The 13,923-nt window shown below is 42.1% G+C and overlaps 1 protein-coding gene across 2 annotated transcripts in view; it reads right to left on the bottom strand.

Annotated features, from left to right (window-relative positions):
* Positions 1-13,923, bottom strand: part of Nup93 (nucleoporin 93) — an 87,666-nt gene that overhangs the window by 13,847 nt on the left and 59,896 nt on the right. For both annotated transcript variants that reach the window (XR_004769265.1, XM_027405619.2), the window contains 4 exons: positions 10,799-10,927; positions 3,835-3,909; positions 2,006-2,095; positions 582-721 (listed from right to left, as the gene is read on the bottom strand). Coding sequence is in view for 1 of the 2 variants with exons in the window: in XM_027405619.2 (XP_027261420.1) it covers positions 582-721; positions 2,006-2,095; positions 3,835-3,909; positions 10,799-10,927 (434 nt within the window). In the remaining variant the exon portion in view is untranslated. The remainder of the gene's footprint in view (positions 1-581; positions 722-2,005; positions 2,096-3,834; positions 3,910-10,798; positions 10,928-13,923) is intronic.

Genomic DNA, 13,923 nt, shown 5'->3' with positions numbered 1-13,923 from the left:
GGTCCTAAGAGGACATAGCCACAAAGCCCTCAGCAACCCAGCCCAGACACAAAGCACTGGCCTCAGCAGCTTCACAGAGCCTGACTCGGGATTAACTGGGTAGCGTCAGGAGGGTCTTCCTAAGGTTTCAAAGCTGTCATATTGCAAGGGTGAGTTAAAATGCTGTAAGAAAACAAAGGAACCTGGGGAGAAAATGCTGAGTCATATTAGGAAAACAGGATTATGATGCAAGTCATTATATTCTAATCAACACGCCTCTACATTAAATGTGAAGGGCAGAGAAGTAAAAGAGGTCAACAGCTCCCCCTTACCACCATTCCCATGTATGATTTTTTATCAGTTGCAGAAACAGTCCTGGTAGATAAGTGTTCTGACAACAGAATTACCTCATACCAGTCAGGTTAAAGTACTCCAGTTTCAGCACACTCCGCCCCAGAACCACATAAGACTTGAGAAACAGGTGATTTTAGGGAAAGTGAAAGCCAACACCCCCCCCCCCCACCCCCCCCACACACAGAGAGAGAGAGAGAGAGAGAGAGAGAGAGAGAGAGAGAGAGAGAGAGAGAGCACAGCTACCTCACCTCTGCTCAAGGTATCCCAAGGCCTGCCTGACAAACTCCATGCGCACTTCTACACTGTTTCGGCTCTTCAGGGCATCAGTTGCTGGTGCCAATACCACATCTGTCATTTGTTTCACCATGGCCCACATATCAGAAATGCTCTGCATGTAAGTGAGATTACATGTGACAATGCTGTAAGGATGGAGAAGTTATGTGGCTATGACTACAATGCCAGGCAGAATGAGGAGGGACTGAGGTTTTCGGTCTGAGACGACACCCCCTCCCCCACCCTGGCTCAAACTCAGTACACAAGATGGGTCTATGCCTTGTCAACCACCAGAGTTCTGACCACTGGTGAGCACCTCTTCCCTGCCTGGAGTTGGCTTTCAAACCAATTACCATGCCGGGCTTGATGGAGCCACCTCCATCATTATTGGAACATGAAAGTAACAAGAGCTGACTCTCAGTGGGTCATCCCTTAAGACTGCATGAGTGCTTTTCTAATCACCCAGAGCTCTGGGAGGTTAAACACAAGTTCTTACAAGGTTATTTCAGTTTCTTGAGGCTTAAAATAAGAGTTTAACCTAAATAAAAGGTTTTGTTCTCCCAGAGGCTCTCTGAGCTGCCACTGTAGCCCATTTTATGATTAAATGCCACAGCCTCCCATCTTCCTTCCTACTCACTCCCTCAAAAGTGCCGCCAGGAAAGAGGCTTTTCTTTGTGTTACCCTACCCCGTGGGCCTCCTCTCCCCAGGCTGTGACTTTCTCCTTCAAAATGTGTTTCCAACACTCTAAAGATAGAACCAGAGAAATGCAGCACAGTGGAGAAAAGTTGGTTCTCACGGTACCCCTCAAAAGTGAAAGCTGTAAAACACCAGGCAGGTATGATTAGTGAATTCCCACTTTTGCCTTTAAATCTGTTTGCACTGCCATATATTCTACTTATGGAAGAAGGCACATTTTTGAGAACAATCAGTGTATAGGTGTGCCTCTTCTAATGCCGCCTGATGCACCCCACCCCGTCCATCACTTCACTGCTGTTCCTTCCCAAAGGAGAAAGTCAGCCAGAGATTAAGAATGTGGACATAATAAAAATTGGGAGAAATGATTCTAAAAGAAAATGGATGAATTAAGTTCAAGGAGGTTACACAAACTATGCCCTCTGCATTTGGCTCTCTTTAAAGAGCCTGCTGATACTTGAGGAGAAAAAAATGGGTGAGAACCCAAACAGAGCTCAAGGCCTCTTGCCACCAACTAACCCCAGCCTGGCCTTTTGAAGATGTATTTTAAAAAGCCACCATAAAAACAATCACTCCAAATTTATATAGAACACTGGAAAAAAGAATGTTATCTCATAAGATAGTACATTGCAACCAAGTCAGTAAGCTGCCGACCCATCTGAACACTGAACTTGTGTTTCTACCCAGGTTAGCGCTGGGCACTACCTTGTCGTCCATCTCTGCGACAGATGAACACAGGTCCACCAGGTTGGGTTGTAGGTGTCCACTCACAATCTTCTCGTTGTAGATATAAATCTGAAATAAAGGGAACAAAGTAAACAGCATGATCTATTTCACTTCCTTCTGAGATCTCAAGTCATTCTGAAGCCAGCAAGTGGCTGCCTGGTCATCCAGAAGGCCAGGTCTCCAGCTGTGGCTAGCACATTAAAACCAATCACGAGCCCAGCCTTATAAATATCCATAAACAGGGGCTGGAGAGATGGCCCAGTGTTTAAGAGCACTGGCTGTTCTTCCAGGGGACCTGGGTTCAACTCTCAACCCCCACATGGCAGCTCACAACTGCCTGTACTTCCAGTTCCAGGAGACCTGACACCTTTATACCAATGCACATAAGATATATCTAAATAAACTATTGAAAAAAAAAAAAACAAAAACAAATACCCTTTTGTAAAACAAGGGACCAAGGAGAGTAGCTAAGACCAAAAATGAAGATGGACTGGCTGTGGCCGCTGCTTCCTAAAACCCATGTCAGTCTGGTAAAATCCAGGTCAGAGGACTGAATGGTCCTGGGGTCTGGGTTCATGGACTGGGGCAGGTTTGTTAGAACAGTGTCTGCTACACATTTAGAATATCTATTTCTAGAAAGCATCTCTGGGGCCCAGCAACATAACTCAGTGTTTGCCACCAGGCCTGACAACCTGAGTTAAACCCTTGAGACCTACATGGTAAAAGGAGAGCTGATTCCCACTGGCTGTCCTTTGACCACAGTCCCCACAACAAACAAACAAATAAATAAATGTAGTGAGAAAGAATCTCCGCTCTTCAGGAGACTTTAACCTCAAACCTGCTCACGACCTGCAGAGTGTATTCTCTGCTTTTACTCTCACTTAAAATGAATCTACATACACCAAAGAAACATCTAGGATATTTTTTCTCAACAAGTGTTAGCCAAGATTTCTGGTGATACACAATTCAGTAAAAGCAGAATTCCATTAATTAATTAACTGGTAGCTGAGGAGGGAGAGTCCTTTGTTAAAGAGCACAGTGTCTACTAGTCCTTTCCTCCATTTGTGCAGCTGCCATCTGTTTCTGCCCCCAAACCCTCATCTCCAGGGTGGCAGGAGGGAAGGGAGTGGGGAACATATCAGTGTGTTCTCTCAGGGTCACAGCTAAGTGATGCATGGCATAACATCTTGGGACTTTGTGGAGGAAAGTAACAATTATTTTGAAACACAAGCTTGACTTGCTTTGCTTTATTCCAAGAGTCAGCTGCAGGTAAGTCCTGCACATAGCTCCACATGGAGTACCTTGAACCATGCTTACTGATGCAGGCTCATGATCAGCAGCCAGAAGCACGGCCCCTACCACCCCAGGAGCATCCTCACCTCCACTGCAATGCTAAACAGTGTTAGCACACTGTGCTTATCAAGGCAGAAAGCATTTTGAAAATCCCACTCAACAAGGGCAAAAGAATTTGACCATACTTAGCCAGCCAAGTAATTCAGTTAATACAGAATTCATTTGCCATGCACTATAGTTACTCAAGGAAGCTATTTCCAACAAAGCAAAAAGACACACCTGGTCAGTAGAGAGGGTAGATTTCAATTTCCCTGCATCATCTGAGTCATTTGATTGCCCTATTTAACCAAATGGAGAACAGCCGCATTCACAGTAAAATATTAACTAACCCTGTGAGTGAGAAGCCCACTTGCTTTCAGGTTTGACTTTCATGTGAAGTCACTATTCCCTCTGACTCTCCCAAGGATCACAGCATTCCTTCTCCAGGATTAAATCTTCCTAAAATGCATACTCACCTGCCGAGCATAGGCCATCTCAATGCTATCCAGAGAGCTTCGACCAGGTGGACCCACATCACTGATGTAACTCGGCTATAGAGAAAGAAACACCCAGGATTGGTGAAAAACAGTACTCAATCACCTAAGGCATGAAATTCACATAAGCACACTCATGTCTGTAACCTGTTAAGTGCGGGAACCTGGTGGGGGAAACAGGGAAAGGAAAGGAGAACAGAAGCAAGGCTCTGCTACAAGGACACGGGTTCATCTATCCTTTAACAGCCTTAGGAAATATTTTCCAGTACTAAAAACCTAATTTTAAAAATTATCCATTTAAAGAGTAGTTGATTGCCACTTGTGAATTTCCATTTAAATGACTTTTGCCTAATGCTCTTGTTTTCACAAGCACTTCTCCTTCAGTTGCCCTTGGCCAAGCCACTATTTTACTGCATATAAAGTCAATTATCCATCAACAGGGTATATGCACTGTGATTCCTGAGCAGAAATGGCTGGCAAACATTCAACCGGAATTCCACAGGCAGGGCTGCCTAAGAACGCAGATGCTAACACACTGTATGGGAGAATGTTCCCAAACCTCCTACCTCCAATCAGGTCCCTTTGCACTGGGAAAAAAATGTAGTCCATATACCAAGCCACGCTGGGTAAGACAGGACAGAACCAGAGTCTAGAAAGGCAAGGCAGCCAGACTAACAAGGCCAGAGATGAAGAGAGGGGCTCACCAGGAGCCTGGAGGTATGCAGGGAGCCAGTGCAGTGCACCCCCCCCCCCAACCCTTTACACACAGACTGGGAAGGGGCATTTCAGAGACAACATTCAGAAAGCACATTCTGGGACAGGAAAGAGATGGTAGCAGAAGAGAGCTGCAAACTTTCAGCACCCATGACTGTGCAAAATGTGTCCAGAGGTGTGTAAAACTCTTTCCCAAGGAGGGGGCTCTGGGCAGGGGAGAAGGAAATTACTGTGATAACGCTCACATGAAACAAGCCTAGGGTGAAAAAACCCCAGTGATACCATAAAAGGAGAGACAGATGAATTCCTGCAGAGAATGTTTTACCTTCATGTACACAAAGAGGAATCTGATTAATTAACAGTATTTGGTAATAAAAGTCAGTACTGTCAAGATAAAAACAACAATAACAAAAACCAAAACAAACAAAAACCAGGACTAGCTCAGAAGAGCTCTAAATGCAACTGGCTGGTGTCTAACCTTCTGTACAAAATAAGAATACTTGAGCCATTCCTATGAAAGAATGCTATTACAGCCACCAAAAACCAAACCAAAACAAAACAACTCCCCCCCCCCCAGACCTACATGCAGCAACACAAAACAATTCTAAAGTGAGTAAACATAAGGCAAAACTAAATTGTAGAACCTCAAGTACACAATGATGCAGTTTACGGTTGACAAGAAAATGATACGGAATAGACATAATATTCATACACAGAAGTTCCTAAGAGGGATGTCCAGGACTGACAGAAGGTATGTCTGGACAGGGTGAGAATGGAACAGCACACCACGAGAGGAGCTCTTTGTGGTACATCACAGCAGTGAAATGGAGGACCTGGTGAACTTCAAACATCTTTTGCAGAGAGTTAGTGGAGCACTTTCTATGCTTAGAATCCTACTCAAATCCTGACACATGAATTAAGCCCATCCCTCAGGAATCTGCCAGAGAGCGTAATACACAACTTAGAATTATCTAGTTCGAGGCTGTCAAATTCAAACTGTCAGTCTACATTTTACTAAATCAATTACACCATTCATTTAAGACATGTCATACATGCCACTATATGTTGGAAAGGAAAAAAAAATGCTGTCAAACTACAACCCACCACTGAATAAGACATTGCGATTTCAGAGCTGTTAAAATATAGGAAAACTGTATGATTGACACTTGAAATATGATATTAAGTCTCTTATCAAAATTAGTGGCTGCTCAATATTCACTGCGTTTCACATACCCCAGTGAAGAGCAGCAGCTGTGCCATCCATCTGTAATGAAACTTCAGCTCAGCCTCTGCAGCAAGCCTGCTGCTTGCTGAGTCACTGTCCAGACAACTTATCGGGGACTTGCCTGCTAGCCATGGCCAACACAGCCAACCCACCTAAGTCAAACCCACCTTTAAATATTGCTTTTTAAAAAGTGTCTCAGAGAGAGGGAGATAGAGGGAGAAAATATTCATGCCTGCCTGCATGCCTACACAGACAGATTGAATCTCTTCTTCCACCTTTACATGGGTCTTGGGGATCAAATTTAGGCCATCAGGTTGCATGGCAAGTGCTTTTACCCACTGAGCTCTCTCACTGGCTCCAAAATACAGTTTTAAGTTGTCTATGATAGACCTAAGATCTGGCACACTGCTCAGATCTATCATGTCATGTGAGCCCCAAGACACTGGAGGCCTTCCTTGCACTGACCCGACATAAGAACTGGGTCAGGGTGCACAGCAGGGGGAGTGGCCTCGAGACTGCACCAAAGCACATGCTTTTTATTCAGGCAATACTTGGGAAGCTAACACTCTTTCAATTCCTGACTTCCTTTCAAAGTTGTATCTCTCTCTTCAGTGACATCCTAAGGACATTGATTTTTCAAATAACTTTATGCTATTAAAGTGTCACTTCCTTTATTAAAACTTGCTAGGCACAGAGATTAACGCTATGCCTTTGCTCTTCTGTTCCTACAAGGCTCCAGGGGGAAACAAACGTTCCAGGGACTGCCATATTTCAGTTCATTTCTGCCTTAAAAAATATTTCCTCTGAAAGCCTCAGGCTCAGCTTTATATTAAATTATCTAAGTCTGAACGTTTTCCTTCAAATATAAGGTCAACTCAAAATGATCCAAGGCATCCTCTCTAACAACTCTTTGAATTAACAATACGTTTTCCTTCAAATATAAGGTCAACTCAAAATGATCCAAGGCATCCTCTCTAACAACTCTTTGAATGAACAATTCTTGACAATCAGGTGCCCAGAAAAGACTGCTATAGCCACCAAGTCATCCTTCAATTGACGGCAGTAATGTGCAGCTCACCCAACACTGACAGAACTGCAACCCTGCAGACCTGGAACATGCGGCCCACACCCATGCCAGGCGCTGTCACTTGTCCTTCAAACTGTGTGGTCTCCTCTACAGGACAAATGAAGTGAAGATAAGATATCTTTCCACCATTTTGAAGAAAATTACATGGAAAGAGCCTGTGAAACACACAGGGCTCTACATACCACAAGAATGGCTAAATTCTGAAAGATAACACCAATTGTGACAGAGATAGGAAACAAATGGAATTTTCACACACTGCTATGGGAGGATATACTATTGACATTCAGGGGCAACATCTATTAAAGCTGAATTTTAACAAGATGTGGTTTGTGCCTTAATTCTAACCCCTCCAAGAGGCTGAGAAAAGAGGATCACTGTGGGTTTGAGGCCAGCATGGGCTACAAAGTAAAACCCCATCTCAAAACAAACAAACAAACAAACAAACAAACAAAAAAGACAACAAAAATGAACACCCCCCCCCCCATGAGTGGTGCCAGAGATGGAATCCAGGACCTGGTGCGTGCTAAAGTGCTCTTCCAGTGGACCCTAACTGTAGCCCCAAAGCTGAGTATACACATATACTATGACCCAGCAACTTCCTCTTAGGTGTACCCAAAAGAGATACAAATATATATTCTCATCAAAAGATAAAGGAATGGCCAGGCATTGGTGGAGCACGCCTTTAATCCCAGCACTCGGGAGGCAGAGGAAGGCGGATCTCTGTGAGTTCAAGACCAGCCTGGTCTACAGAGCGAGAGCCAGGATAGGCTCCAAAGCTACACAGAGAAACCCTGTCTCGAAAAACCAAAGGATAAAGGAATGCTCATCACAGTATTGTTTATAAAAGCCCCAAACTGGAAACTATCCAAATGTCATCAGCATTATCCATCAACACCAGAATGGGCAAACAAAACTACACTTAAGACTATTCAGCCATAAAATGAAGGGCTTACTACTTACGACAAATAACAACATATATGAGTAGAATGTCATGCAAAAAAGCTACAAATATGCACATTTTATGGCCCAAGTTATAGAAAGTTCACAGAGGCAGGGCCTTGGGAGTGGGCAGAGGTCAGAGGCTATGGCTGAGGAGCTGGGATTGTTTCAGTACTTGTTCATTTTTAATAATTCACAGAATTATATACTTAAGACTTTTGTAATTCTCTGTATAAATCTTACACTTTCAGGAAAAAGTTAAAAATAACAAGCAGTAAGATTCATATGTGAGCTGGGAAAAAACCATATGTAAGTTCAGGCCTGTAGTTCCAACACTATGGAGAATGAGACAGAAGGGTCACCATGAATTCGGTCAGGCTACACAGTGAATACCAGACTAGTCAGGGCTATATATTAAAACCCCAGTCCTATAGCAAAACAAAGAAACAAAAACCTCCCAGGAGTTTCCAGAAAATGGTAATTCTCTGGATACATGGAACAGACCTGTGTGTATCAGCTGCCAACTTATACAACAACATTTCTCACTCCACCAAAAATCCCAACAAAACAGCACAGCATGGATAACTCTCCAAGGGGCCTGGAGGTCATGGAAGAAGAGCCCACTGAACAGATGGGTCTATTTTTGAGAAAAGAGCAATCAAGGAAGAACATCTCATTTGTAATTTATAATTGCTTTCAAATCCCTATACAGAGCACAACCTACTAACACCATTTTTTAAAAGATGAAGTTTATAAAAGCAGGAGTTGTTCTAATTATTTGCTCAGACTCAGAAAGAACCGAAAGGGTAATACTAGATTAGCCAAGGGCCTCATGTATTAGTTCATCCTCCTCAAAGACTGTTTCCATCTGAAGTCCCTGAGTCTAAGAAATATAGGACAGGGTCCTTAAGGAGCGCTTTCCTAAAATAACCAGACATTAGCAGCTATTTACTTGGGAACTAACTGAATAGAAAGACTTGCTCTTAAATCGAAGCATGCGCAGGTCCAGGGCACCAGAAGTTACTCTGCAGGTTCCACAGACTGCCAACCCACCTAACCCTTGACCTGCACTTCAACACACCCAAGACGTGGAAAACAACAGTTCTGGGTTTTGCCAGTATGCTACAACTCTCTGAGCTTGACCTTCTTCAGCTCCATATCCAGTAAGAGTATAGGCGCCTGCTTTGGATGTGGGACATATGCCTGTAATTCAGTACTTGGGAGGATAGCTTGTGCTACGTTGTTAAATCTTGACAAAAAAAAAAAAAGCTAAGTACTTATCAAACAAGTTCTAGGGAAAAGACTAAACAAGAAGCACTGGTAATATTAACAATCTCGCTTTTAAAACATTAAAATTTAAATATCTTAAATTACTTTTAGATATGTAAAAAGAGTAAGAGATGCATGATATAAAAAGACCAATAATGGCAGTATGTTATGCATAAATACAAATGTGTTGTCCAGGCTGGCCTCGAACTCGAGATCCACCTGCCTCTGCCTCCTTCTGCAAATCCTTCCGGCCTGAGCCACCAGAGCCGGCATAATATACTGCCATATATATATGTATATGCTTATTGAAACTCAAATATGTGATGAATCCAAGGTGTTTCAGTGAGTGCTCACCTGTGCATGCAAATTTGATTTCATCTTTAGTAAGTAGTAAAGTTATATGCTTGCAAAAAAAAAATATAAATAAATAAATAAGTGACACACTGGAAGACAAATGTCACACAATTTCAAGTTTATGTGTAACCTAGAAATGATGAACTTATGGGAACAGAGAGCAGAATTGTGGCTATTAGGCTTCAATGTGGGTTTTTAACAATGGGGAAACGATTGGTTTAAGGATATAAAACTGCAGTTGGACAAGAGGCATGGACTCTGTGATGTCTTGAGGTCTACTGAGAGCATGATAAATATGGTTGATAACAATATGCTATATTTTAAAAGTTGTGAGATAGTATACTTTAAGTGTTCTCAAAACAAAAATGATGAATATGTGTGATATAACATATTAATTGGTTTAATTTAGCCATGCCATTGTGAACATACTGTATTGTGTATCGTAATTGTGCATGACTTTATTTATGAGCTAAATAAATGAATAAAAAAAAAAAAGAGTAAGAGAGACAGGATCTCATGTATCCTACGCTGGCCTTGATCTTGAACTAATCTTTCTCTTCCTTGGTACTGGGGATTGTACTGGGCTTTGTGCAAGCTACACTAACTGAACTCCAACCCCAATTCTGAAATTAGTTTAGAAAAGGCAACAGCGCCAGACACTGTGGCACATGCCTTTAATCCCAGCACTCAGAAGGCAAAGGCAGGCAGATCCCTGAGTTCTAGGCTAGCCAGGGCTTAAAAAAGAAAAACAAGGAGGAAGGAGCAGTCACCATGAGTCAGACTCTTCTGTCATCACTGATCTGCCCAAATAATGCCACTTCACTAGACACCAAAGGTCTAGTTAATCAGCTTGTATAAGACCTTACTAGACACCATGATTCAGGATCTCAGGTCCCGGACTGCCCCACACCTCCTCCATGGTGAACATACGGCAGGCACAAAGGCAGACAAGTCTGTTAGACCTAGATGCAGCCCCCAAAGTTCACTGCAGGAAAGATCTCCAACATGCAGCCAGCCAAAGAAGAAAAATGCAGAAGAGAACACAGCTAATTTTGTGTAATGTAAACAAAATTCAAATGTACTCTTAGACATGTACATTTGTATAAAGCAATGCTAGAAATGTGTATGGGAGAAGTGACAGCAATGACTCAGTGATTACAAAGGGCAAATGGAACTGGCTATCTGGTGATACGGCATTTTAATTTTTGAATCATGTCTCTACTACTGTATTTTATTTTTTAAATTAAATCTTTAATAAAGAAGAAAAACTGCAACTTAGTTCAACTACCAATCAACAGTTAAGACAAACACCAGGACCTCATATTTTAACTAATAATTACTTATCAGATTCCACCTACCTCACTTTCTTGGGTAAAGTCCAGGGCATCCTCTCCTGAGGCCAGCAGCGTGTGCAGGATTCTTTGTTTCACCTGTTCCCACTCGACCAGCATCGATTCTCGATGGTACTCCTCAGCCATACCAAAGGTCTGTTGAAGAGAGAGGACAGAGAGCAGGACCCAGTGAAGAAATGCAGACCGATTCCCTTTAAAACCAGGCTGAACTGCAAAATGGGAGCCTCTTTCCACCAACTACTTTTCCAGAAGCAGACCCAGAAAAAAAAAAAAAATCTATTTGAAAAATTTATCATTTAGAAAATTTGCTAACAACTGTTTATAACATACTCTCTAGCTCAGTGGTTTGAAGATATTTTTAAAAACTTGTATTAAATTGTGGGAAAATATACATAGATTAACCATTTAAAATTATTTTATTATTTTATATATATAGCTGTTTTTGCCTGCATACATGTCTGCACGCCACATGCACATCCAGTGCCCATGGGGGCCAGAAGGGATGTTGAATCCCAGGGGCTGGAACTACAAATGGGTGTGAGCCACCATGTGGGAATCAAACCCAAGTCTTCTGGAAGAACAGCCAGTGCTCTTAACTACTGAGCCATCTCTTCTACCCAAGACTTACCATTTTAAGTGGACAATTCAGTGGCATGAAATTCAGGTGCAATGATCACCATCCTCCATCCTTATAATGCTTATACAAAACCAAAGCTCTGTAGCTGTTTCACCAGTAACAGGCCATTCCTTTCTCTACGCAGACCCTGGCAACCATCAGCCTGCCTTTTCCGAGTGTGATCACTCTAGTTATCTCACAGAAGGGGAACCGTACACTGTATCTTTTTATGACTGGCATACTTTAGTTAGCAGTCCTTAAGGTCCATCATGTTGAAGTATGTGCCAAAATTTCTTTCATTTGTACATAACACTGCTAAGAACATAGGTATCCAGATATCTCTTCAAGTCCCAGCCTTCAATTTGGGGATATACTCAGATGTAGAACCACTGGCATGATATTAGCAATCTTCTTTTTTAATTTTCTGAGACTACATGTTTCCATATAGGACACTTTACATCCCTACTGACAGTGAATTGGGGTTCCTGTTTCCCTGCATTCTCCCCAATACTTACTATCTGTTGTTGTTCTAATATGAGTGTTAGGCAGCTCACTGTCATTTTGACTTGTGATTTCCTAATGATTAGTAATGATGAGCATCCCTCTGAGCTTATTAAGACAGATATCTTTATTAGACTTTTGGAATTAAGCTACCTATTACAAACCACAGTAATACCTTTTTTTTTGTAGGACATACAACACTGATGAAACATTGGTATCTTAAGATTTAGCAAACACCAAAGACCAAAAACAAAACAAAACCTCTCTTTATTCATTTATGTATTTTAAAACACCATTTTTTTTTTTGTAACAGGAAGAAAGTACTAAAATAAAAAATAGCCTTCTGGGATTGATTTTCTACCAGTCTACTCAACATCACAAAAAAGTCTTGTGACTACATTACTGTCAACTACCAGCACAAAGACACTCAGGAGAGAGACAGAAAGAGAAGCAGGGGTGGAAGTGGGAGTGGGGGGAGAAAAGCAAGAAGCGAAGGAAGAAAGGAAGACAGAACTAAAACGGTTTACAGCTACACTAAAGAAAGGCTGTTCCAAGCCTGTAACTCTTTAATTGGCAGACCACGCTTCCCTCAGCTAGAGCCCACTCTTCAAAAGGCCATCTCACCTACAATGAGACTGGCATCTAACTGGGCAGCTCTGAGAGCACAGTAGTAATAATGCCTGTTTTATTTGAGACAATGCTGATAATTTATACTGATAACAGTTATGAACATGAACTGTGGTGAACTATTAGAAAAATTAAATACATTCTACAAATGCACTGAGTTTTGAACAGTATTTATTAAAATGTAGGCTAAAAGAATAAGGAGTACAATACACATATACACACAAAAGACAAGGAAGAAGGGCAGCACATTTTGTACCCCTTTCCATAATGTATTCTGAAGACATGGGAGAAATAAACATAAGTTTAAAAACAGTCTTCCCCTGGTTTTGTTCTTCGGACTGAGAATCAGATAGCATGGGTTTCAGGCATGGAGATAGGCCAGCCGGAGTTGAAACATACACAGGGAAAAGTCTTTGTCTGCTGTTCATACTTGTAAACATAAACATGGAGGCTGTACATTCTGACTCGAGAAATGTGATGGATCAGAAAGGTGGAGTTGAACTGGGGAAATGGACTATTCCCTATATGTGACCCTCCAAAATTGCATACAAGGAAGCCAAACTATTTCTCAAGCGCTTCTTAATGACACAGCAACTGCCTTTAACCCTGAGCCTCTCCTAGCACAGCCAAGTACAGGGCTCAAGTGGCAGGAGGACCAGGCAGGTGGAATAAAGAGTTTACAAGAGCCAATAAGACACAAGCAAAACTGTGGCACTGGCCCAGAACACTAAAGAGTCTGTAGGGTTTCTCTTAGAGACCTGGCCTCTGGCTAATAACCAACAGCAAAGTAGTAAAGGCAGCTGAATAACACAGATAATACACCACCACAGAAATTGGGGATGAGTACAGTGGGGTCAGAATTCCAGCATCAGTAAGGGTTAAAATAAATTAACTACTACCCCCGCACACACACACACACACACACACACACACACACACACACACACACACACACACACCATTTATTCGCCTGTCTAGAAATATCAAACAGCTTTAAAACATGGAAGCTCTGGGGGCTCCAGTGCTTACATGTCCTGGAGAAGAATGCCAGGTTACTTATCTACTAACAGCCAGCAACCTAAACACCATCATCCTATTCATTGTTAGGTGTGATAAAGAGGATAAAATAAAGACAAAGGGCCCAACATTAAAATTCTCTTCTCTTAACCACACCAACCCAGCTTGATTACATCAGAGATAATGGAACATCCAATCTGTGGGCCAATCAGGTATGAACAGCAACCCATGTGTCCAGCAGTGGCCTATTAGGTTTATATCAGAGTCTGAACTATTGAATTAGACACACACACACACACACACACACACACACACACACACACACACACACACACACACACACACACGGCAGCTAAAGAGGAGAAATCAA

The sequence above is a fragment of the Cricetulus griseus genome, chromosome 3, assembly GCF_003668045.3.
Source record: "Cricetulus griseus strain 17A/GY chromosome 3, alternate assembly CriGri-PICRH-1.0, whole genome shotgun sequence".
Taxonomy (NCBI): Eukaryota; Metazoa; Chordata; class Mammalia; order Rodentia; family Cricetidae; genus Cricetulus; species Cricetulus griseus.
Note: the sequence above shows the minus strand (reverse complement) of the source record. Positions and strands in the feature narration are given on the sequence as shown.